Source organism: Toxorhynchites rutilus, chromosome 1 (assembly GCF_029784135.1).
Source record: "Toxorhynchites rutilus septentrionalis strain SRP chromosome 1, ASM2978413v1, whole genome shotgun sequence".
Taxonomy (NCBI): domain Eukaryota; kingdom Metazoa; phylum Arthropoda; class Insecta; order Diptera; family Culicidae; genus Toxorhynchites; species Toxorhynchites rutilus.
In genome coordinates, this window is record NC_073744.1 from 90,292,344 (window position 1) to 90,318,101 (window position 25,758).

Consider the following 25,758-nt stretch of genomic DNA (forward strand, 5'->3'; position numbering starts at 1 on the left):
CGTCGTCGTCATCGCCGATTAAAATCGGCCAGGAGCAAGTTGTTGCCCAGTAACAGCAATCAGCATCGTGTTCGTTGTCATTGTCGATCATATTCGACCAGCAGTAGCACATTTCGAATCATCATCATCATCACCGTCCCAGTTCTCGTCGATCATTCTCGTCGAGCAGGAGTTGTTTACACCAGCCGTCGGCAGCAGAAAATTCATCGTCAACAGCAGTTCGCAGCCACCAACAGCGAAAATTCCCTCTACCTGGTCGGTGGAAGGTTCATCGTATTCATCATCACATCTCGTTATCGACAACCGTCGGTGATTACCGAAAGCAGAGATTGGATCTTCACCCCCGTCATTACCTGTACGACGAAGAGGACAAAGAGCAGGCTGAAGAAGTCAGGGTAAGGTGGTAACAATAGCAGAAAACACAGGTACGTGAAATTTTGTTCCATTGAATAAAGAGTTGCTCATAATGACGCCACCAAAGCAAAAGGCGACGAAACAAACTAAATTAAAAATATTGCACCGTCGGCGGACAAATATTTTTGGTTCCGCGCATTTTATAAAATCATTTGACGACGATTTTGATTCGACTAAACTCGCACAAGTGCCCATTCGCATTCAACGCCTGGATGCGTTATGGCGAGAATTTGAAGAAACTCAAGAAGAAATTGAGCTTCTTGAAGATGGAGAGGAAGATTTTGCTGAAGAGAGACAAGAATTTCAAGCCTTGTACTACGAATTAAAGACATCGTTGCAAAGTAAAATTCCTGTGCAACCACCCGTACCACCCCCTGCTCCTGTTCAACCAATTCGCTATTCCGATTTCGTCGAGTGTTCGTCTGCCGGAAATAAAGTTGAAGGAGTTCTCTGGGAATCTCGACGATTGGGTTTCTTTTCGCGATTTGTATGTCTCGCTAATTCATACGAGCATACAACTTACAGCAGTTCAGAAAATGCATTATTTGCGAGCTACACTTTCTGGCGAAGCAGCGCGAATCATTTCCTCGCTCGAGATTTCTGCTAATAACTATCTCGTAGCGTGGAAGCTATTGAAGGAACGTTTCGAAAATCCTAATTTATTAGTAAAGCGGCATGTTTCTGCCCTACTCATGATTTCTTCTCTGAAAAAAGAGTCTGCACAGGGACTAGCAGATCTTGCTGACGAATTCGATCGTCACGTACAGCTGCTGGATAAGCTCGAAGATTCTGAGAACCACTGGAACGCCTATTTGGTCGAACGATTGAGCGATGCTGTTTCACTCCGTGAGTGGGAGACACATGTTTCTGAGAACAACAGATATCCAATGTACCAAGAGTTGCTCGAGTTTATCCATAGAAGATCGCGAATTGTGCAAACCCTTAAGCTCTCCCAATCGGCAACCACCCAATCCGAGATCAAGCATCTCAAGTCACGATCCGTCGTTGCGCATGTTGTTTCCGATAACGTGCCACTGTGTGTCAGCTGTAAGCAGGCCCATTTCCTGTTCCAGTGCGAGCAATTCCGAACGCTCTCTCCTCAACAATGCTTTGAAGTCGTGAAGAGGCACGGGTTATGCATTAACTGTCTCAAGGGAAAACATCATGCAAAGAACTGTTCCAGCGGGGCCTGCAAGAACTGCTCAAAGAAACATCATTCGTTGTTACACCTGCCACCTCTCTCGTCGGCTTCTGGTTCACAACCAGCGGCAACAGTCAAGCAGCCATTATGGACGAGCAAGTCCACTGTAACATCCACTTCGCAGACGTGCCAAATGTCGCACTTCGTTCCAGATTTTATCGAAAGCTCTCCGTCGGAAGAGCTCGTTGTTGCTTCACCACCTGGCACATCGGGTCTTTCGCAGTCGTCGCGCGGTCAAACTTTTCCCAAATCGTCGGTTTCGCGGGTTGATTTCATTCCTCCACCCACTGCCTGTCAGAGTGCAGAATTATTTACCCAACCTCGACAGTCAACAGTCATTTTGTCCACGGCGGTGATCAAGGTGAAGGATGCTGATAACAACTACGTTCTTACCAGAGCTCTTTTGGATAGCGGTTCACAACCAAGTTTCATTTCGGAAACGCTATGCCAAAGGCTTCGTTTGCCGCGGACAAAGCTGAATTCGCCAGTCAGTGGGATCGGACAATCCGTTGTCAACGTTCGCTACGCTGTGTCGCTATCGCTCGCATCTCGTTTTGAAAATTTCTCCACTCAACTAGATTGTCTAGTATTGCCGAAACTAACTGTCTCGCTGCCAAATCACCACATTGATGTCTCTCGCTGTAGAATCCCAAGGAATCTTCCACTCGCTGATCCACAATTCAACATTAGTCAAGGTGTGGACATGATTATCGGAGCCGGACTATTTTTCGAGGTTCTCGAAAACCAGCAACTCTTTCTTGCTGCTGGTTATCCAACACTGCAGAAAACGGTTCTAGGCTACATAGTTTGTGGAAAACTGGAGCAGCCCAAGACAAACGCCACTGGAATACAATCCTGTCACATCTGTGTCGAAGATAGCCTTGATACACAGCTTCAGCGATTTTGGGAAAAAAAAACTTCGAAAACTTCGAAGATGGTAAGGCTCTCATTCCGGACGAAAATTTCTGCGAAGAATACTTCCAATCCACCGTTGTCCGCGACAATACGGGTCGTTACGTCGTTCGTCTACCGCTCAGGAAAGACAAAGTGTTGCTTCTTGGAGATTCCTACCCCGCCGCATTACGGAGATTCCAGCAGATGGAGAAAAGGTTCCTCGCCGATGAAAAACTCCGTCAAGACTATTCGGAGTTCATGGAGCAGTATGAGAGGTTGGGTCATATGGAGTTGAGTACCGTCGCATCGTCTGGCCCACAGTATTTTCTTCCCCACCATGCTATTCATCGACCAGAGAGTACAACCACCAAGATACGTGTGGTATTCGACGGTTCCTGTCGTGGAGCTACCTCGCTTTCGTTGAATGATGCACTCTACGTCGGCCCAACGGTTCAGCCAGCTCTCTTTACCATCGTCGTGAACTTTCGTCTACCGCTATTCGCCATAACCGCTGATGCGGAAAAAATGTTTCGACAGATTTGGGTCCACCTAGATGATCGGAAATTTCAACAAGTTCTTTGGCATAAAAAACCGTCGGAGCCAATCCGCAAGTACCAGTTGAAAACCGTCACTTACGGCCTTGCAAGTTCGCCGTTTCATGCTGCTCGCATCCTAAACCAGCTAGCTATCGATGAAGGACATCGCTTTCCACTGGCCGTACCAGTTTTGCTAAAGGGTACTTACGTAGACGACGTTATCTCCGGACACGACGATCACGACACGATGACGGAAACATGCAAGCAGCTGATGGAGATGATGAAGTCCGCTGGTTTCGTCCTTCGCAAGTGGGCTTCAAACCACAAGACGGTTCTCAGCAGCGTCCCAGAAGCCTAATGGGAAACGTTCACGGAACTTGAGCTCGATCGTTCGCAAGCCGTCAAAACATTGGGGTTGTTATGGTTCCCCCTGCGGGATGTCTTTAAATTCAAGGTCCCTGAGCTCCCAGAGCTAGAGGTGGTTACCAAGCGTATTGTCGTTTCCGAGATGTCTCAGCTCTTCGACCCTCTTGGTTTACTCGGACCAGTAGTCGTGAACGCAAAAATGTTCATTCAAACTCTTTGGGCAGCGAATATGTCATGGGATTCTGAGCTTGCAGAAGAACCAGCAACATGATGGAAAAGGTATCGTGCGGACATTAAGAAGCTCAACTCGCTGCAAGTTCCAAGAAGGGTCGTATGCAACCCCAAACGTCAGTACTCACTCCAATGCTTTTGCGATGCTTCGCAGAAGGGTTACGGATGCTGCGTCTACATCGTATCAAAGGACGAGTTGGGCCAGCTCCATTCACATTTACTAACGTCGAAATCTCGTGTCGCTCCTCTTCGTGGACAATCAATTCCGCGCTTAGAGCTATGTGCAGCTCTCCTCGGGACTCAACTGGTACATAACCTCTTGACTAACACCGACACCACTGGACCAGTCACGTTTTGGACTGACTCTACAGTCGCACTTCACTGGATCAAATCCAGATCGAATTCCTGGAAAGTTTTTGTATCAAATCGGGTCGCAGAGATTCAACGATTAACAAAGGATTCACAGTGGATGCATGTACCGACTGATCTGAATCCTGCCGACAATATCTCCCGAGGAGTGCTTGCGAGCCAGATCATCAACGACAGTCTGTGGTGGCATGGTCTACAGTATCTAACCTCCCCCGTCGAGCTTTGGCCAAAGTGTGTGGTTTCAATACCGATCAAGTCGGACTTGGAGGAGGAGATGGTTGGTTTCCCTCCACCTACTGCAAGACAAAACAACTATCTTCAGCGAGTTCTCAGAGTTAGCCAAGCTGACACGCTTCGTCGCCTACTGCTTCCGCTTTCGAAACAACTGCAAGCTTCCGAAAACCCAACGCGTGTTGTCCCCGCTGTCACCCGAGGAATTTGACTACGCACTGAAGGCGTTGATTCGCCTTGCTCAGCACCAGGAATTCCCAACGGAAGTTCATTCCTACCGTCAAAAGCAGTCCGAGAACGCTGCCAGGCTCGCACCAAAATCACCGCTGAAAAACCTCAATATATTCATGGATGAATTTGGACTCCTTCGGATTGATGGAAGGCTGAAAAACTTAAACGCACCATTTGATACTCGTCATCCGATTCTGCTTCCAGCAAGGCACACCTTGAGCTTTCTCATTGCCAAGTCCATTCACCTACAGACACTTCACGGTGGACCGTCGCTGTTGCTCGCTACAGTCCGTCAACGATTCTGGCCGCTCCGGGGTCGAGACTTGGCTCGTAAGGTTGTCCGACAATGCATCACCTGTTTTCGGTGCAATCCTACAACATCCAACCAAATTATGGCACCTTTACCATCAGTTCGCCTCAGGCCAGCTAGAGCTTTTACGTACTCCGGGATGGATTACTGTGGGCCATTCCTCGTTCGTCCGCTAATTGGGAAAGGTTCGTCGGTTAAGGTATATATCGCGTTGTTCGTCTGTATGGTGGTGAAGGCCGTGCATCTCGAGGTCGTCGCCGACCTGTCGTCCGCCGCGTGCATAAACGCCGTCAAACGTTTCATTGCCAAGCGCGGTCGGGTTCTTGAGTTGCATTGCGCTTTCGTCGGTGCAGATCGTGAACTGCGGATGCTACGAAAGGAGTACCTGCAGCAATTTCAGCCGACGAAATGGGGAAACTACTGTGCAGGAAATGGCATCACCTTCCGTTTCATTCCTGCACGCTCTCCGCATTTCGGTGGCATATGGGAAGCAGGAGTGAAATCGTTTAAGTATCATTTTCGTCGTATCATGGGACAAAAGGCTTTCACAATGGATCAGCTCCTAACGGTTGTAGCTCAAGTAGAATCAGTCTTAAACTCCCGTCCACTCGTTCCTATTTCTGATTCTCCTGACGACCTTTCTGCTCTGACCCCAGGGCACTTTCTAATTGGAGAGCCTCTTGTCTCTATACCTGAGCCTGACCTGCTTCCCCGGTCCCCTAATCGCATCACCCGTTTGCAGGACATGCAACGCTCGGTCCAGGATTTGTGGCGTTGCTGGTCTCGGGACTACGTGAGCCAGCTACACCAGCGTAGCAAGTGGAGACGTCCGGCGGTGGACGTTCGCAAGGGTCAACTGGTACTACTGAAGCAAGAGAACTGCCCTCCGCTACAATGGCCTCTCGGACGCATAATCGAAACCATCCCCGGTCCAGACGGTCGAGTCCGAGTAGTGATAGTCAGGACGGCATCAAAGGACTACAAGCGAGCGGTCACGGAGATCGCGGTTCATCCAATCGACTCCGGCGACGAGGAAGACAGCTCAGCAGCAACGTCAACTGGCGACGTGGTTGTTGGTTGAAACAGACTGTTTCAACGGCGGCCGGCATGTTGAGAACAGCTCCAGATCCTGAAAATAAAAAATAAAAAATTAATTAAACACGAAAAAGAAATCATACACAAATAACTCACGAATTGTACTTACCTCTATTTACTTACCTTTTATGAAACGCAACCCTCACATAAAACGCAAACGTCACACAAAAACATCGAACGGAAATGATTACTGTCATAAATAACCTTGGACAATCACCACAAAAGGTGCATTCCAATAAAACCCATTAACGAGTGAAGTGCGCAGTTGAAATTCGTCTTTCTTTTTTTGATCCGAAGCATACAGCATACAGTCGGAAAGAAACTTTTTCTATTCACCGAGTCCGCCAGTCAGCAACATTCTCCCGTAACACTATCTTATTTCAATGTAACTGGTGTGTTTGATAAAAAAGTATTAATATATAAATAAGTAAAACATAAATAATGTGAGGTGAAATAAAGTAATATATTTTTGGCACAAGTAGAAAATGAAATAAAGAAAATCAGTATTAATTTTGTTCAATTACGGTCTCGTTAGTGAAAAATAGTTTTTCTGAATGGACAGGCAAAATCATGACTGTTGGGTCCTGCTCATGAATTGTGAAACCAAAGATATGACAACTTCATTGATATACTGGCCAATTTTTTGGCGAACTATTTCGTCGTTGTCATTCAATCGAAAATTAGTGATCGTGTAATTAGTAATCACTTGTGTAACATTACATGATTCAACCGAGAGAGGAACGAAGACTGTTGTTTGCATATTCGAGCTGTATCAAACATCGCAAACCATTTTCATAGCCTGCACACAAGTTTGAACTGCATATATCGTCCCGCTCTACTATAGCGAAACCCACTGCACAGACAAGTGCAAAGCAATAAATGATACAAGAAAAATTACGTCATCATTCGGTCACCATTTGCGGAGAGCAACGAATATGAAAAGAGGGCGGTGTTGCCAATAAAACTTTGCGGTCTATATGAATATATACATTTCAAGGGACAGCGGCGTTAACAATGGAAAATATGATCTGTCTACACTTCTCTTAGCCTCTATCGAGCTAAATAATCATATAGTTTGCACTCTCTGTGACATAATATGAATCATTCGCTTTGCGTAGTCCGTACGATCCTGCTGTTTCATGATGCATGGAGAGGTCGATATGCATATGTTAGAGGCAAAGAAGAAAATAAACTTTCTGCACCGAAAGCGTGTATGATGGTTCTGCTTGTGTGTCGGTGTATCATGAAGTGCGAACCGATGCAGAGTTGTCTCGTTCTCTTTTGTGTCGTGATTTGCAGTACGTAACAATGAAAGGATGCCGCTGGGGGAAATGATTTGTGTATGATCATATTTGAACGAACGAAGGCGATTTTTTCAGTGAATGGATCATTTGTCAAACACTGCACGGGAGAGAGCGGAGAGCGAACGAATTTCCGCTGCACTGCTTCAATCCTGGCAATCCAATTAGCTTGGTATGGACACCAAGCAACCACACTTGCCTCTAAAATAGATCTCACCAATGAACAATATAGAGATCGTAGGCATAATGGATCCCAGAACTCTCTTGAGATTTTGAAAATGAACCCAAGTTGCCTATTTGCTCTAGAGATAACGTCACTATAATGTATTCGAAATGTCAGGTCACTATCCAGTTATTCAATTTATTCATAAAAATTGATTTTTTTTGCATAGTGTCAGCCTAATCGGTATTCAATACACGGTAATCGGTATCCTAGTGGCATGCAATATATTCTCATGCCTAACAAACATTTTGTGCATAATTTCATTAAAATCGGGCGAACCGTTTCGGAGGAGTTCGGCCACGAACATCGTGACACGAGACTTATATATTAGGCTGTCAAAAAAGTCCTGTGGTATTTTTTTTTCATTTGTTCATAAAATTAGTTACAATCATCTGTTTTAAGTCAAATATGCGCCGTTTTGTTCGATGACTTGTTCTCAACGAGATGCCAACTTCATAATACCCCTGTTATAGAAGCTCGCTTCCTTATTGGCAAAAAACTCGGATAGCCGATTTTCACAGGCCTCTTTTGTGGCTAACTTTTGACTACCTAGCTCATTCGCCATGGACTAAAACAGGTGGTAGTCACTTGGTGCAAGGTCCGGACTATACGGCGGATGCAAAAGAACCTCCCATCCGAGCTCCCGGAGCTTCTGGCGCGTCACCAAAGAAGTGTGTGGCCTGGCGTTGTCCTGATGGAAGACAATGCGGCCTCTGTTTATCAAAGATGGCCTCTTCTTCATGAGTGCTACCTTCAAGCGGTCCAGTTGTTAGCAGTACAGGTCCGAATTGAGCGTTTGGCCATAGCAGCTCATAATAGATTATTCCTTGACAATCCCACCAAACACACAGCAGAACCTTCCTGGCCGTTAATGAGGGCTTGGCCACCGTCTGAGCCGCTTCAGCGGGCTTCGACCACGACCGTTTGCGCTTCACGTTGTCGTAAGTGACCCACTTTTCATCGCCAGTCACCATCCGCTTCAGAAACGGGTCGATTTTGTTGCGATTCAGCAGCGATTCACATGCGTCGATACGGTCAAAGATGTTTTTTTGCGTCAACGTGTGTGGCACCCATACATAGAGCTTCTATGTGAATCCAAGCTTCTTCAAATGGTTAATAACGGTTTGATGACTTATCCCCAGCTCTTGGCCGATGCTACGGCAGCTACTATGCCGGTCTTTCTCGGCAAATTCAGCGATTTTGTAGCAATTTTCGACGACAGGCCTTCCGGAGCGTGGCGCATCTTCGACGACCTCTACATCAGAACGAAAACGTTGAAACCATCGTTGTGCGGTGGAAATGGAAACTGTATCGGGTCCATAAACTGTACAAATTTTATTGGCAGCTTGAGATGCATTTTTGCCTTTGTCATAGTAGTACTGTAAAATATGTCGGATTTTCTCTTTATTTTGCTCCATATTTGCGACACTATAACTCACGAACGACTTAACCTTCTTCTACATGCTATTCTATAACTTTTAAACCCTCCTATGGCAATGAATACTGATCAAAAGTGAAATAGGGAGCGAAAACCGAAAATCAAACATGATTCCGCGTGTTTAATTGCAAAATTGAATTCACTGATGGTTATATTTCGGTTTGTGAGTTGACAGAGAAGTGGAAAAGTAAATTCCTTCATAAGCGGTAAATTTAAATTATCGGAATAATTGCACTGGTGAGGTTGAAATGGACAGTCACATCCATAATCACATCCAATGCATGATGGAAGTGAAGGGAATAATATTGAAATCTTTTTTATATTGCTTTCTCTTATTGTTCTATTTTAGTTACTGGACGCACACACACTGAGTGAGAGCGAAATTATTCCTCTCGCGAGCGATAAACTTCTACGCTTGGTCAAAAAAAATGGTAAAATGGTCAGTGAAGGATTACTACTGACAATGTTCTGTTTTCAAAAGCTGATATACCTTATCACTTTATGCTCCTAAGGGGGTCCCTTTTGTGGTTTTGACCCAGGAAAAATATGCCAACTCAACAAAAACCAAGCCTCACTACGTTTTTGTACGTATGAAAAAAAATCAATTACGACTGTAGGTGAATAGGTCTAGCTCAATTCATACATGTACATACTATTTCATCGATGATTTAAACAAATTTGGACAAGAAAATACGCATAAATCTATCCTTTCTAGCATGATATGTGCGAATTACCACTTTGCCCCCCACAGATGACCACTTTACCTCCTCACTGAAAAAATGTTCGATTTTTCAACTTTTTTCTAATGATGATAAATGTATTATTTTCAATTTCGATAATAAAAACTGCTTGCTATATTGAACAATAATAAGTTAAGCTTAGGCTGACTAAACGTACCGTTTTTAACGGAACAGCAAAAAAAGAAAGTACATCTTTCATACATTTGTTGTCCTTGTTTAAAGAGATGCTATATCTGCAAATAAAATTGTTGTTGATTTTGATGATTCTATTAGAATTCTTCAACATAAAAAAGAAGAAGTAGTTTTGATAAGTGATGTGTAAAGTGTTCTCAAATAATATGTCCAAGCCGTAATTGTTGACGCAGTACAACGAAACTATTTTATTCAATTCACTTGTTTACCATTTCGGCTGGAGGACCGGTACCATGCCGCTGCGTTTGTCTTGAGATCCCTTTTTCAATTGCTATAATAGTTTGGTTGACTGAACGTCGGGGCTTCGTCATCCGCCCATAAAAACAAATGATCGATCAGGGATGAAACAATTCCAGCTCAAAATCGGTTTTCTATGCTTTAAGCAATTCGAACGTGGTTAATCCGTGAGACTGCCACATGAAGGCATACTTAGATGGCATAGTAGTTGAAAGAACACTTTCATTTCAAGTTCCATCTCTACAAAATCATATTGAATTAGGGATCAAATGGACTTGATTGTGTCAGTCGCAAAAGGCTTCGGGAAGAAAAGCTTCAGTCAATTCCTCTTCATCTGAGTCCGATTCAGCGCGTCGAACGTCAAAAAGTCGAGAAAAAGCCGTTATCACTGACCAATTGTTTTCGATTAATTTTTTTTTCGGTCCTCCAAAATGATTTTGCTTTTGAACTTTGTATCGAGCAAAACCGATCAAAGAAACTGCCGACTGTTTGCTGGTTAGAGCGAGAATGAGTATTAGAAATCGCGAATGCCTTATTTGAATTCAATAAGTCATAAACGGGCCGGTTAATTTGCAATATCTCCTCTCTTCATAGTGTTCGTATGATCGAACGTTGCATTTGCAGTTCGAGCGAGCGCTTTATACCTCACGACTCCCCTCGTTCCTCGCTATAGAAAGTACAGTCAGGTTAGCACAGAAGTTCATAGAACAAATATGTGAGAAAATTGGAATGCTTACAATTTTTGTTAATTTAAACCATTTATGAATTAGGGAATCGTAATTCATAACATATCAAACAACTCTCAGAGAATTTCAAATTCGATTGGTAACTTTGACAAATTTTATGATAAAACTTGCAATAATCATAATCTTCTTCGCAAAGTCTCTTCAGCATCTAACTATTATTTCGTAATAGGGAGCTAAGCGGGTATATGCTTGCTTAGCTAATATAGGGGAGGGGGGGGGGGGGGGTAAAGATCACCCTAAGGAACTTGCTCATTTCCTGTGTCCACATACCACTACAATTTCCGTTTTTCGAATTAGATTGTAGCTTAACTAGGCTGGCCAAATAGTACAGGAATAAAAACGGGACACAAGTTTTATAATGAGTATTTAATTTTTTTTTATATTATATTTAACAATATTTGATTGTTTGGTTTCATTCACACAATAAAGAAAAAATAAAAAAATATATAATATAAAAAAATATATTAAATAATCAATATAAAACTGTTTTTGGGTTTACGTGTCCCGTTTTTATTCCTGAACTATTTGGCCAGCCTAGTCAAGCTACAATCTGAATCTAATTTTAACATAAACAAGATGAACCTCACCTGTGCTGCCATTATTTTCTGTCGCGATAGAATCAATTCACATTTCGCACATCGACAATTCCTGTAAGCGCAGTGTTTCTTGTGTCCTCTGAGTCCAGATATAACACCATGATTGCGACAGCGGGCACACTTTGGTATCCTAGAGGCTTGTATGTTACTTGTACCATTAGGTTTAACTACTGTGCTAGAACTCACTGCACTGGATTTAGTTATTCCGCACACACCACTGCTGGATTCCCTAATTTCGCTCGATCCCACAACACTTTTCCCATCGTCGCTACTACACTTGAGAAAGTTGCTCACGGACAACATTTCGACCACCGAAAAGTCTTAGGAACGACTTCCGAAACCGTTCAGTGCTATACTACTACTGAGCGAATAGTGTCTATATGATTCTTGTAGACAGCGCTCGGCGAATTCATCTTGGTAGCATCCCTAAAATAAATATCCATTTTCTCTGGTTTGTACTAATATTGACATCTGTATTTTGTTGCACATGTTTCATCCCGCGCTAGAACACAGCATTACGGAGGGGAGTTTACGTGATTCAAACAGGAGGAAAGAAAAAGCACAACACAACAAGCACAACAGCAATACTGATTGGTGTCATCATTCAAGTGATATTTTATAACAATTCTATGTTACATGATACTGAAGACCTGTGTTGAATAGCGGTGACGGTGGAGCAATACCAAACACATTATTCACATTATTAAGTCATAAAAGTCTCCGACAAAACTCGCAATCGATTTGAGTTAATATAATATTCAGTTTACAATTAAAGAGAATCATTTAGTCACTCAAGTGTAATTTATGTGGCCATTTAAAGAATAATTTTGAATAGTCGAGGCGACTATCACCAAATGAATAATCGAAACTGTACAATAGTACGAAACCTAAATACAATGACAGTTAACTAAATTATTCTACTTCATCACAACTAACACATTCATGTTTATTTTTGAATGCAATACCCTCAATTTAATCACCCTATACATTCAATTTGATATACCCAGCGCATTCATCGAAAATTTACTGATAAGCTGCGATACGATCCTATTTATTATGATATACAGTATTTCAACGGTGATACATCAGCTATATCAGCCAAGAGAGGAAAGAGTACCAAGATAGGCGTGAACAAATATTCCATTGGAAATATCCACTAACCAATCGTAGCCATCGTTGGGCGGAGCATACCGAAAAACAACATGCTTCTTCGAACATGTATCTAGCGATAGGAACAGTGACAATTTATACTTCAAAAAGAATCACAGACTTACTTACTACATACGTACACAACGACCTGTTTAGTAATATGGAATGTTCCAGCGGACGTTTGGTAGAAAACAAAACATGCGAAAGTTGTTGAAGATAATTATAATTTCCAACCTAAATAATGACGCTGCGGAGAGGTAATGTTCGCTCAGATTATCAATGTATCTGTGCATTTGTGTTATCGATATGTTTTCTGTCGTTGGCATTGCATCGTTACATCGTTTTCTCTCGGCCCCGATTTTTCAGATGTATGCATTAGGGACTGTTTTACATTTGTTTGCTTCGATGGTGTGGCGAAACATGATATTTATTAACATGACTGTATTATGTTTGTTTTGTTTACTTGAGCACTTTGCGGTGAACCAGCAATTGATATTATTACTCGAACGTCGGCAGGGGTTCAAAGTGATCGGCATGACAATGTATCGAGAATCAACATGTGCATCCAAAAGGCGTTAGCGTGTATATTAGGAGTGATAATCACATATGCTAAGGAGCATCGTTGGTGGCATTTTTTAAACGTTTTGTGCAACTCGGGAACATAACTTTAACTGTTTTATATCCTCGTTGTTATATTACGAACTCGTAGGCAAATTTAAAAAGATCCCGAAGTAAAGTTTTTATCCAGGTACTTTATTAACTTCATTTATGATCCAAAACAAAGTCATGCAATTCTCAGTATGATCTTCACTGAAGTGGGGATATTCCCAATAATTTTTTAAATTGAATTATATTTTCTTTCAAATAATCATTGTATTGTAGTTCTCTTTTAAGACATGGTTAAATTACAAAATATATTATATTTTATTCAAAAAAGTTGTAATTTCTGTTATTATATACTACTAGCTGTACCCTGTCATGCTTTTTGTAGCACATTGTGGTTGCATGGCTGAGTTGAATTTTTAATTTTTTCATGTCATAACAACAATCCTAGAAGTGTTGGTTGTTTTGTTTTGTGCTTTAATTTTATGTGGCGATCATCTGAATTGGTCCAGTAGATCAAAAGTTATGAATTTTTGTGTTGGAAAAATTGATTTTTCGAACCATCGCTTTAATTTAAAAACCCTTGAAAAAATTATGTGAAAAATGCTCAGCTTTCCAGAAAAAAATATAGCGCCCTTGGTCCCGAGACCATGAAAACAAAATAAACAAATACGATCAATAATAACGAAAACAGGATTTAAATTTTCTACCAGTGTAGTATTTTTTGAAAAGAGACCATCTGATTGGCTTTAATATGATATGTCGATCATCTGAATTGGTCGAGTAGTTCAAAAAGTCATTTTTGGAAAAAAAAAAAAAAAAAGAGGAAAAAGTTTATTCTTCGGACAACCCTAAAATGGAAACGCTCACCCTAATAAAAAAAATACGCGTCTAATGTTTTGCGATAAAAAACAAAACCACCACTTTTCACGAAAATCTGAAATATATCGGTTTGGCATGGAATAGCTGTATAGATGAGAGAAATAAATTAATTTTAAATCACTTTCTTTTTTGACTTTCTCAAACACTTGCAAAAAAATGTGTTTTCATCACATAGAACACATATTGAATACGAAATAGTCGATTTTCATTCAAAGCTCAATTTTAGAAATACACTATAACATATTTTTCCATATATTGCCTGTTCCGAACAGCACCGAGCACAAATTACCAGTGGGTTATCCAGCGTTACAGGAACCCGTGACTGAAGACATTGCAGACGAAAAAACAATAGATTGACAGATCATGAGCACACAATTGTCAAACACTCACTCACACATATGAATACTAAAATATCTAGAAAATAACATGTAAACATTCAGAAAAATAACAAATCACAAAGGAACACATTGGACGTATAATTAAAAGCAGCACAGTTCAAATCTAGTTAAAATACAAATATTAGCACCTTTAGTTGGACAGCAGATTATCTAACACAAGCAGGACTAAAAACGTAATTATTTATAAATTAAACATGAATTATATTAAAACCAAATAAAAATTACAGCTTAAAAGCAACTCAAAATAACCTCCAAACGAGTTTGCTAAACGGTGGTCCGAAGTCTTGTCGGCTGTGCCAACAAACTTTTAAGGTTTTTAAGCGAAAATCTTGCTAGATGCCAAGGTCGAAGAACGCTCCCGCTGGTTCGAATCCGGTTCCAGCTGCCGATGAACGATGCTCATGCGGTCGTCCGGATGAAGCTGAAGCGAACATGGTACAATGCGAGTGCTGCACCCGATACTACCACTACACTTGTGCTAACGCGACAGCTAGCATTGAAGCGGAAGATCGACATTTCGTGTGTGCGGCCTGCATCCCGCCGGCTGTACAGCTCCCAAGTGTCGCATGCTCAAGATCCAGTCGATCAACAGCGAGTGCCAGAGCCAGAGCAGTGCTTGAGCTTCAACGTCTGGAGGAGGAAAAGGAGGTGGAGAAAAGGTATCTCCCCAAATAGTACGATGTTCTCCAAGCTCAACTGGACGAAGAGGAAAACGGGAGTGTCAGAAGTCGTCGATCGCGTCGCAGTACACAAAGGATACAGGAATGGGTTCAGCAGTTAGTCCCGACTACGAGTGTCAGTACCGGGTTACCAATCCCCACTAGTATTCCGTCTCGGACCGGAACCCTACCGAAACAAATCCTTTCAGTACCAGCACCGCAAGTGATGCCAATCACATCCGAGCTCACCGCACAAAATGTGCAGTTGCAGCCCACCGTTCTTAATCCAGTCAGTACCGTATGCAACAATATAGCTCCAGCCAATACTGGAGTGTCTGTTCCTCGCAATATGGGTATGCAGCTTTCCAACACAACCAACGCTAGTGGTTTACAAAGTGAAGCCATTGGAGGATTAGACAACTACCCGTTCCGGCAAAATCCCCAGGTGGATTCTTCTATCTCTGCAACGCAGCATACCGATGATCTGATGCAGAAACTGTTTGAGCTGCGAAAACGAATGGATGGTCTACAGCTGCAGCTGGCGAAAGAGCCACCTCAGAACACACTACCAGTCACAGCACCCAATCTGTCGGCATCGCAGATTGTTAGCAACAGAATTCCTGAGTATGAGTTTCCAAAGTACAAGGGTAATGAACTTGTTAGCAGTTCGGTAAGTCAGACGTGCTCAAAGCCAGTAGACACTATCAAGAGAGGTGTGTTAACGAATACAACAAGCATTTCAATTTTCGATAAAACCCCGCCGTGTACAATGCCAGTTGAATCAATAAATTATAATGCACCTCCCACTTCGACCGGTCCATGCCAAACCCCCCCTGCCTTGTCGTTCGTTCCGTCGCTTATGAGTACTCCGCAGCATCGCATTCCACCCCCCTCCGCAAATACAGTGTCCGCTTGTTTATCACCAATCGTTTCACCGATGGTTATCGCACCTATTTCCAATCCCGCCACCGTTTCGAGACAGTTATTCTGTGGTCCCAGTTCACAACAACTCTCTGCCAGACAAGTCGTTCCCAGAGAACTTCCTATCTTTTCGGGCGATCCAGTCGAGTAGCCGTTGTTTCTGAGCAGCTTTCAGAATTCTACAGAGATGTGTGGATATTCAGATGGAGAGAATTTGATGCGTCTTCAACGTTGCCTTAAGGGAAACGCATTGGAAGCGGTCCGGAGTTATCTGATGCTTCCGTCGTCAGTACCTTCGATCATCGATACACTGAGAACATTGTATGGGCGTCCAGATTTGATCATCAGTTCGTTGTTAGCTAAGATACGAGCAACCCCAACGCCTAAACCCGAGAAATTGGACACGTTGATAAGCTTTGGGCTGGCCTGCAAGAATCTTTGCGGACATCTTCGAGCAGCTGGGCTTAACGATCACCTGTCGAACCCCATGCTTTTACAGGAACTGGTGAACAAATTGCCTGCGAACATAAAATTGAATTGGTCCCTCTTCAAGCGACAACAACGAGTCGTAGATCTCACTACGTTCGGTAGCTATATGGACGACATAGTAACGGCGGTCAGTGACGTCACCTTCACTTACGAAGCCGATGAGCATCGCGTGAGCAGGCACGAGAAACCCAAACCCAAAGAAAAGTTGTACGTGAACGCACACGCTACAGACATTTCGAAGGATAAGCCGAATATCAGCATAGTCAACCACAAGTTACACCGAAGCCGTGTCCAGTCTGCCAAAAGGAAGGGCATAAGGCTAAGGACTGCTACACTTTCCGAAATATGACCTTGAACGACCGATGGAAACTCGCCCAAGAGCAACATTTATGCCGCCGTTGTCTGGTATCTCATGGAAAATTTCCGTGTAAAGCGTCCACTTGCGGTGAGAATGGATGTGAGGAACGTCACCATAAACTTCTTCATCTTGGAAAGCCACAGATCGTTGAAGTTCCGAAGACAACTAGTATGGTTACTGTGCATCGCAAACTCCAACCAACTATCCTTTTCCGGATACTGCCTGTAACACTGCATGGGAATGGCAAAGTCATTGATACATATGCGTTCCTAGATGACGGTTCATCCACCACACTGGTGGAATCCCACATCGCAAAGGAATTGGGAGTGAGAGGCGACGTAAATCCACTCTGTCTTCAGTGGACAAATGACATCGAGCGTACAGAAAACGAGTCACAACTGATTAATCTGGAAATCTCTGGTGATGGTCATACGAAACGGCATCCATTAAGAAGGATCCACACAGTTGAAAAAATGAATCTACCAGTTCAGTCACTGAATTATTCGGAAATCAGTCAACAATTTTCTCATCTTCGTGGGTTACCAGTCCGTAACTATAAAAGTGCAGTTCCTACCATTTTAATTGGTTTAGACAACTCATATTTAAAAACATCTCTGAAATGTCGTGAAGGTTCCAGAAATGAACCGATTGCTTCCAAAACTCGGTTAGGTTGGACGGTTTATGGAGCCATCAACGCTGGTCCTGATTCTAAAGTCCAGTTACAGTTTCACATCTGTGCTCGTTCGCCCGATCAGGAGCTCCATGATCTCGTGAAGGACTTTTTCGCTTTGGAAAGCGTTGGTTCAATTTCACCGATCGTAGAAAGCGACGATGACATTCGTGCACGTGCAATACTTGAGCGCACTACGGTTCGAACACCTACGGGGAGATTTCAGACGGGCTTGCTGTGGAAACACGACTATATTCAGTTTCCAAACAGCAGACCAATGGCGGAAAGAAGACTCCAGTGCCTTGAACGTCGCTTGGCGTCCAAACCAGAGCTTTACGACAAATTGCGAGAGCAGATGAAGGAGTATCAATCCAAAGAATATGCCTACAAACTCAGCCAGGTGAAAATAGCCGCATTAGACGCGAATAGGACTTGGTTCTTACCGTCGAACGTCGTAATCAATCCAAGAAAGCCAAACAAATTACGTTTAGTGTGGGATGCTGCAGCCAAGGTCCAGGGTCAGTCATTGAACTCCAATCTACTAGCTGGTCCTGATCTCCTTACTCCGCTTCCCGCTGTACTTTGTCCATTCCGACAATTCCAAGTCGCCATCACAGCGGATATTTCGGAAATGTTCCACCAAATATTGATACAACCGGAAGATCGATCGGCGCAGCTGTTTCTTTGGAGAGATCATCCGTCGAAACAATTTGAGGTTTTCGCAATGAAAGTGGCGACGTTTGGATCTACGTGCTCCCCATCCGCAGCACAATTCATAAAAAATCGAAACGCTCAAGAATTTTCTAAGCAGTTTCCACAAGCGGCTGAAGCGATCTTAAAACATCACTATGTGGATGATTTTTTGTACAGTGTAGACACGATGAAGGAGGCGGTACAAATTGCGCAACAAGTGAAGGAAATCCACTCAAAAGCTGGCTTCCATATCCGTAACTGGCTCTCGAACTCCAGCGACTTTCTAACACGGGTCGGGGAAAGGAACGTGGAAACGTCGAAGTACTTCGCAGCGACCAAGTCAACTACTAGTGAACGAGTTCTCGGCATGATTTGGAAACCAGATCCAGATATTTTCGTGTTCCAAGGGTTGTTTCGCGAAGAAATGCTACCGCTGATCCAGGGTAATTACATTCAAACCAAGAGACAGACCTTTCGGATCGTGATGAGCATATTTGATCCCTTAGGATTGGTAGCTGTTTTTGTGGTCCACGGAAAAATGCTCATTCAGAACATCTGGCGTTCGAAAATCGGATGGGACGAGCGTATACCCGATGAGCTAGTTAGTCAATGGGAGCGCTGGTTGACCCTGTTGCAGCAACTTGAGCAAATACAAATACCCCGAAGTTACTTTCCTGGCAGTTCAAGTGGGATCTATCGTTCACTTGAGCTGCATATTTTCGTGGATGCCAGTGAGGAGGCCTTTGCCGCTGTCGCATATTTCCGAATCATCGAACAACAAACAGTTCGCTGCGTTCTTGTTTCAGCGAAGACAAAGGTTGCTCCACTAAAGCCCATATCGATTCCTAGATTGGAATTAATGGCGGCCGTTCTTGGGGTGAAACTTGCCAAATCGGTCGAAGAATACCACACCCTAGCTATTACACGCAGAGTATTTTGGAGCGACTCCAGCACCGCACTTTCGTGGATACGTTCAGACCAGAGAAAATATCGACAGTTTGTTGCTTTCCGGGTGACTGAGATTCTTGAGAATTCTCAGGTAGACGAGTGGCGATGGATTCCTTCTCGTTGGAACGTAGCGGACGAAGCAACGAAGTGGGGCAAGGGACCTTCTATCAACAACAGTAGTCGCTGGTTCCAAGCACCAGCTTTTCTCTATCACCATCCTGATCTATGGCCTCATCAAGATCTACGTGTTACAGAGACACCAGAAGAGCTTCGCCCCATCCACATTCACCATCAAATTACAATAGTTGAGCAGCTGATCGTGTTCGGAAAGTTCTCAAAATGGGAACACTTGGTGCGAGCTGTAGCGTATGTTCTCAGATATCTTTGGAAACTGCGCCGCAGAGTCAAAAAGCAAACTGCAGGAACGACGAATTGGTTGAATCAGGACGAGTTACGAAAGGCAGAGTCAGAGATTTTTAAGCAAATCCAGCAAGAGGCTTACGGAGATGAAATCATCACACTTATTAGAAATAAACAGCTACCGATGGAACAGCAACTAGGTTTGGAGAAAACGAGCAAGCTTCGCAAGTTATCACCTTTCCTGGATAAGCACAGTGTCATTCGTATGGACAGTAGAGCTTCGATTTCCGAGTACTTTTCAACAGACTTCAAGTTTCCTGTAATCCTTCCGAAAGGCCACTATGGAACTCAGTTGCTGATAAATTGGTACCATCGTCAACTCAAACATCGGAACGCAGAGACAGCAGTGAACGAGATGCGTCAGAGATTCCACGTATCAGAAATGAGAGCGGCGTTTCGACAGGTCAGAAAACTTTGCCAATGGTGTAAGATCTACAAAGCGGTCCCTGCAGTACCTAGGATGGCTCCCTTGCCCCCAGAGAGGACCACATCCTACATTCGTCCATTTTCTTTCGTTGGCGTGGACTACTTTGGACCAATGTTAATCAGACAAGGACGCAGTGATGTGAAGCGGTGGGTGGCGATATTTACTTGCCTCACTATACGTGCTATGCATTTAGAGGTGTCGCACAGCTTGTCCACGGAGTCCTTTAAACTGGCAATTCGGAGATTCATCGACAGGAGGGGGGCTCCTGCCGAAATATTTAGCGATCAGGGAACCAACTTTGTTGGTGCAAACAACGAGTTGAAGAAGGAGTTGCAGCAAATGTACACAAGTCTGGCTTCAACGTTCACTAATACAGCAACGCAGTGGCGTTTCAACCCTCCGCTTTCACCGCATATGGGGGGGGGGGGTGTTGGGAACGCATGACCCGGTCAGTCAAGAGTGCTTTGGCTTCGTTGTCTACAATTCGTAAGCCGAGCGATGAAATGTTTTTGACATTGTTGGTCGAGGCGGAGTCGATCGTGAATTCGCGGCCACTTACCTATTTACCAATAGAATCAGAGGCGCACGAAGCACTGACACCGAACTGCTTCTTGATGCTGAGTACGAGTGGAGTAAATCAACCAACGAGGCACTTCATCGACGACGAGAAGTTGGGAGCATACTCAACCTGGAACACATGCCAACATCTTTTAGACCAGTTCTGGAGTCGTTGGGTGAAGGAATACCTCCCAACAATTACCAAGCGGACGAAGTGGTTCAACGACTGCCGACCAATTCAGGTGGGGGATCTCGTAATCCTAGTTGAAGAACATCTTCGTAACGGGTGGCTGCGAGGACGTGTACTACGAGTATTCCCAGGTCGAGATGGTCGAGTACGCAGTGCGGTAGTGAAGACAACTTCGGGAGTCATCCATCGCCCAGTGGTCAAAATGGCAGTTCTGGAAGTAGCAGGTACAACTGGAGTGAACTCGCAGCAATACGGGTCGGGGGATGTTCCGAACAGCACCGAGCACAAATTACCAGTGGGTTATCCAGCGTTACAGGAACCCGTGACTGAAGACATTGCAGACGAAAAAACAATAGATTGACAGATCATGAGCGCACAATTGTCAAACACTCACTCACACATATGAATACTAAAATATCTAAAAAATAACATGTAAACATTCAGAAAAACAACAAATCACAAAGGAACACATTGGACGTATAATTAAAAGCAGCACAGTTCAAATCTAGTTAAAATACAAATATTAGCACCTTTAGTTGGACAGCAGATTATCTAACACAGGAAAAGCAGGACTAAAAACGTAATTATTTATAAATTAAACATGAATTATATTAAAACCAAATAAAAATTACAGCTTAAAAGCAACTCAAAATAACCTCCAAACGAGTTTGCTAAACGGTGGTCCGAAGTCTTGTCGGCTGTGCCAACATTGCCTCTTTTACTCATTTTTTTATGTCATAACAACAATCCTTGAAGTAGATTGTATAGTGTGTCCTTTCCAAATTTTTCAAGTTTTTGAACCATACACAAACGAACAGAACATTTTCATGTATCAGTTGGGGTAAAAGTAATCCATTATTGTTGCGTGAAATTCCATTTTTTTTCAATGTGCTTAGGATTGTCCGATTTGTGTCAAATATATGTACCGTTTTGTTGTAAAATTTAATTCTAAAGGTAGCTTCATAATGCCTTTCTCATAGAAATCTTGGTTCTTATTGGAAAAAAAAACAGGAAGTGGGTTATATCTATGGTATAACCGCAAGGGTGACGTAGGACTATCGTTGATTTAGAGATCATTTGTTTGAAGTTGAATCTGAATTCATTCTGAATGAATGAATATTTGGGGAACTTCGAAAACGAGAGCGTTACGTTGGAGGCACAAGGTTTTATGCATCCAATATTGGATACGGAAATATCCTACTGATGGGGAAGAATAATCTTTAGAAGCTATCCTGTTAATTGCGATTGATTGAAAAATCACAAAACCAAATATATTTGGACAGTGTTACATGGATAGAAAACATTAAAATAAACTTTTTCACATGAATGTAATTTTAAATTCCCAGAGGAACTGGCAGATTATTTTCAGTAACGACTAGATATTTCCACATTTTCCTCGATACTGGAAGCCCACCAGTGGTTTATGCTAACTCGATAACCATCTGTTAATAGCACTTGATTGAAACATATTTGGTCACAGTGTTACATGGATAGAAAACATTCAAATAAACTCTTTCACATGAATGTATTTTTAAATTCCCAGAGGAACTGGCAGATTATTTTCCGGATCTTTCTCGATGCCGAATGGCATCCAAACGGAAAGAATTCCGTGCGTGTATGTGTGTGTGTAGCGGCTACTTCGATGGTCACCTTCTCTTCTCCTGAAGGATCGGCTTCTCTGTGCTCCCTCACAGTTTCAAACAAACTGCTTACGTTTCATGGCAGATCTCGATCCTTCGCCGTTCAGCACCCTCAGCAACGATGTTGTTTTGTCGATGTCCTCACGAAAAATGAATGCATGTCACCACCAGAATATCGCTTAAGTATGCTTTTTGTGCGTGATTGAATCGAGAAAAGGCGTGGTTTACGATGGCTATTTGGAAGGCAAACTAGAGGGGAATGAACTCTCTGAGCTCGGAACTTTCGGCGACTGAGCAATAATCGATTGCGGGCGCATACAATATTGGATACGGAAATATACTACTGATGGGGAAGAATAATCTTCAGAAACTATCCTGTTAATTGCGATTGATTGAAAAATCACAAAACCAAATGTATTTGGTCACAGTGTTGCATGGATAGAAAACATTCAAATAAACTCTTTCACATGTAATTTTAAGTTCCCAGAGGAACTGGCAGATTATTTTCAGTAATGATTAGATATTTCCACATTTTCCTCGATGCTGAATGGCATCCAAACGGAAAGAATTCCGCGCGTGTATGTGTGTGTGGGTAGCGGCTGCATCGAGATCTTCCCGGGGAATCGTTTGTGGCATCACTCTCCTCCTGATGGATTCCCTTCTGGCCTAGGGTGCACAAACAGGCTCTTGGTGACACCGTTCATCCGCGCTTTCATGATAAACGAAGAGCTTCACCACAACAGCGACAACATGCTCCAATCGCTGTTCAATTAGAACTAAGTGGATTTCCGAGCGGCGCTCGCTTATATACCGATTGGTGATTTCAATAGCCTGTTTTGAAAGCAATTTTAAAACTATTGAAACAAGTTTTTGGATCAGAAAGTAACAAGTATAGAACGCGTAGACATTTTATCTTTCGAATGAAGTGTTTATCATACCATTTCGTTCAGTTGTTTAGGAGCTATTAACGCTCAAAATCTCGGTCTCCGGCGTAACGCTTTCGTTTTCGAAACTTTGATTTTACACCCCGGTATAGAAATGAAAGACGTAGTCCTACGTCAAAACTCTAGCAATAGATTTAATACAATTTTCTCTTGATCCCAATTTCTTGTCATTCGGGAAGTTTTACAATGCGGTAAAAAGGTGGTAATCGCTTGTGCCAGGTCCGGATTATATGGTGGATGCATGGAAATAGCCCAACCAAGTTCCCGGTGTTGTGTGGCCTTGCGTTGTACTGATGGAACACAACACCTCCTGATATTCAATAACAAGAAACTTTTCCAATTTTTTAACCGATTTTTATTGTTTGTAGTATGAGGTAAAAAAAATTTTGTGAATTCTATTAAAATGAAACATGAAGATATAAGAACGTGACTCACGTTTAGTGTTTCTTAATTTTTTTCTAACTTCAATGCTCTCAACTATTAACAATCTCTATAAATTTACAACCTAATCAATAATTTTTCCGTTTTTACTTATCTGTCTGCCATCTTAGTTTGCGTTGTTCTGTTTTTCTTTACTTAATTTCTATATCAATTGTGTCCCGTATTACACAGTCTAACACGGAATAACGAGGAGTAATTGAAATCATTTCCTAACCACTGGATACGAATCCAAGGAGGTTCGCCGCTAAAGATACGACACTCCCCCGCAATATGACGTTATCAAAGATCCGGCTTACTCGTAGTTGAACCGACATCTAAAACAGCTATCTTCACTGCAGGTCTCTCCAGTATTCCACTCAATGTCTGTACGGATGTTCGACGAACTTGTCCGTCCTTTGATTCGATGACACTGATCAGACTGCCTTTTGGCCAACAATTTCAGGGCAAGCTATTATCAACCATTATAATGATGTTGCCTTCCTCTATTGGTTTCACTGGTTGGAACCATTTAGTTTTACGAGTGAGCACTGGAAGGTATTCCGCTGCCCACTGCTTCCAAAATTCTTTTGCGCACACCTGCGACATTTTCCACGCTACTAAATCGTTCGATGAACCTAGCTATAAATGATTTGGTTTGAGAGGATATGATGTCTCGTCCTCTAATGGTACCTCCGTGAGTGGCGTATTTTAAAGTAGCTCATCTGTTGGTAACCGTTTTGGTTTAATTTGGCTGAACGCTTTTTAACGGTTTGAATAAGCCTTTCTCAGCAACCTCCAAAGTGAGGTGAAGCTGGTGGATTGAATGACCACTTTGTTTAAGTAGACACGAAATATGTCATAACTTTTCCTTGGTTATTTTTTTCTAATTCCTTCTTTAGCTCCCGACTGGCGCTTATAAAATCCGTGCCGCGATCGCTAATAATTTCTGTTGGAATGCCTCTCCTTGCTATGAAATTTCTCAACGCGAAGATGCTCGAATCGGTATTGAGAGAATGTGCTATTTCAAAATTAATAGCTTTCTATGTCATACAGGCTCTCAACACTCACCATCGGTTCTCAACCCTTCGCCCTACATTACTTGCATCGGTCCAGAATAATCAATGCCGATATAAGAAAAGGGTCGAATGAATGGTTTGAGGCGCATCTCAGAAGGATTTCCAACCGCTGGTGGATTTAGCTGAACATTTTAGAGTTTGCAATGTTGGCAATTTCGACGTATACGACCGTAGACGGAACGCAGACGTGGTATGTAGTATTTTTGATGCATCTCATTGAGAGTTGTTCGATGGTTCAAATGACAATAACGATCGTGGATACGCGCGATGATGAGATACGTCACATGATGTTGAATTTCGCAAAATCTGTATCTCTTCATAAAAGGTTGCTGATTGGACGAGACGATATAAAAAAATGGGCATACTGCAGCTCCTCACTGGCATAGTTTCTCTCTGTGACAATTTTCTCCGTATATTTTCTGGAAAAATGAGGACGACCACTACATGACGAACTAGTCGTTTCCATTTGGAAAAATTCTCGAACTTGATTGTTGAGTCTTGGATTACATGATGCAACATGTTGGGACGAAGTTCTTCCGATGTAGTTCCCTTTCTTGATATAAACATGGGCCAATACCGTCTATGTTTTCACCCGAATTTTGGTGCACGGAACCATCGACTTGATGGATTGAGTTCTGGAAGTTTTTGCCATTTTGTTGCCTTATCTACGACGTTTTGTTTATCCGCTTACTCTAAACCCCACGAACTGGTTGCACTTTCGGTGATCTGTGTTGAACCAACGAAAAAACAGAAAAATCTTTGAGTATATCTCAGTTTATGCGATTGAGCAATACTGCATGCCAAACTTGCTCCCAATACCGCTGCTTGTTGTTCGAGCCTAGGGATTGAGACTAATCGCAATGGAGTCACTTGAGTTTTTGCACCGATTACAGCACATTCTATTGTTTCACCTTCCACGAATCTAAAATAGGCAACAGCTGCAAAGCCATTTCCAGACGCAT

At 42.8% G+C, this 25,758-nt stretch overlaps 2 protein-coding genes across 3 annotated transcripts in view; one reads left to right on the forward strand and one right to left on the reverse strand.

Annotated features, from left to right (window-relative positions):
• LOC129762918 (doublesex- and mab-3-related transcription factor dmd-4) overlaps positions 1–11,691 on the reverse strand; it is a 32,679-nt gene extending 20,988 nt beyond the window's left edge. For both annotated transcript variants that reach the window (XM_055761534.1, XM_055761533.1), the window contains exon 1: positions 11,343–11,691. In XM_055761534.1, the coding sequence (XP_055617509.1) occupies positions 11,343–11,654 (312 nt within the window). In that variant the 5' untranslated portion in view covers positions 11,655–11,691. The remainder of the gene's footprint in view (positions 1–11,342) is intronic.
• Positions 11,692–16,797: 5,106 nt separating this feature from the next.
• LOC129761164 (uncharacterized) lies at positions 16,798–20,412 on the forward strand. Its single transcript, XM_055758877.1, has one exon. The coding sequence runs from the start codon at positions 16,798–16,800 to the stop codon at positions 20,410–20,412; it is 3,615 nt and encodes a 1,204-aa protein (XP_055614852.1).
• Positions 20,413–25,758: the final 5,346 nt, after the last annotated feature.

Excerpts from the sequence above, each read along its gene's own strand:
- LOC129761164 (XM_055758877.1), top strand. The coding sequence starts at position 16,798 with ATGACCTTGAACGACCGATGGAAACTCGCCCAAGAGCAACATTTATGC.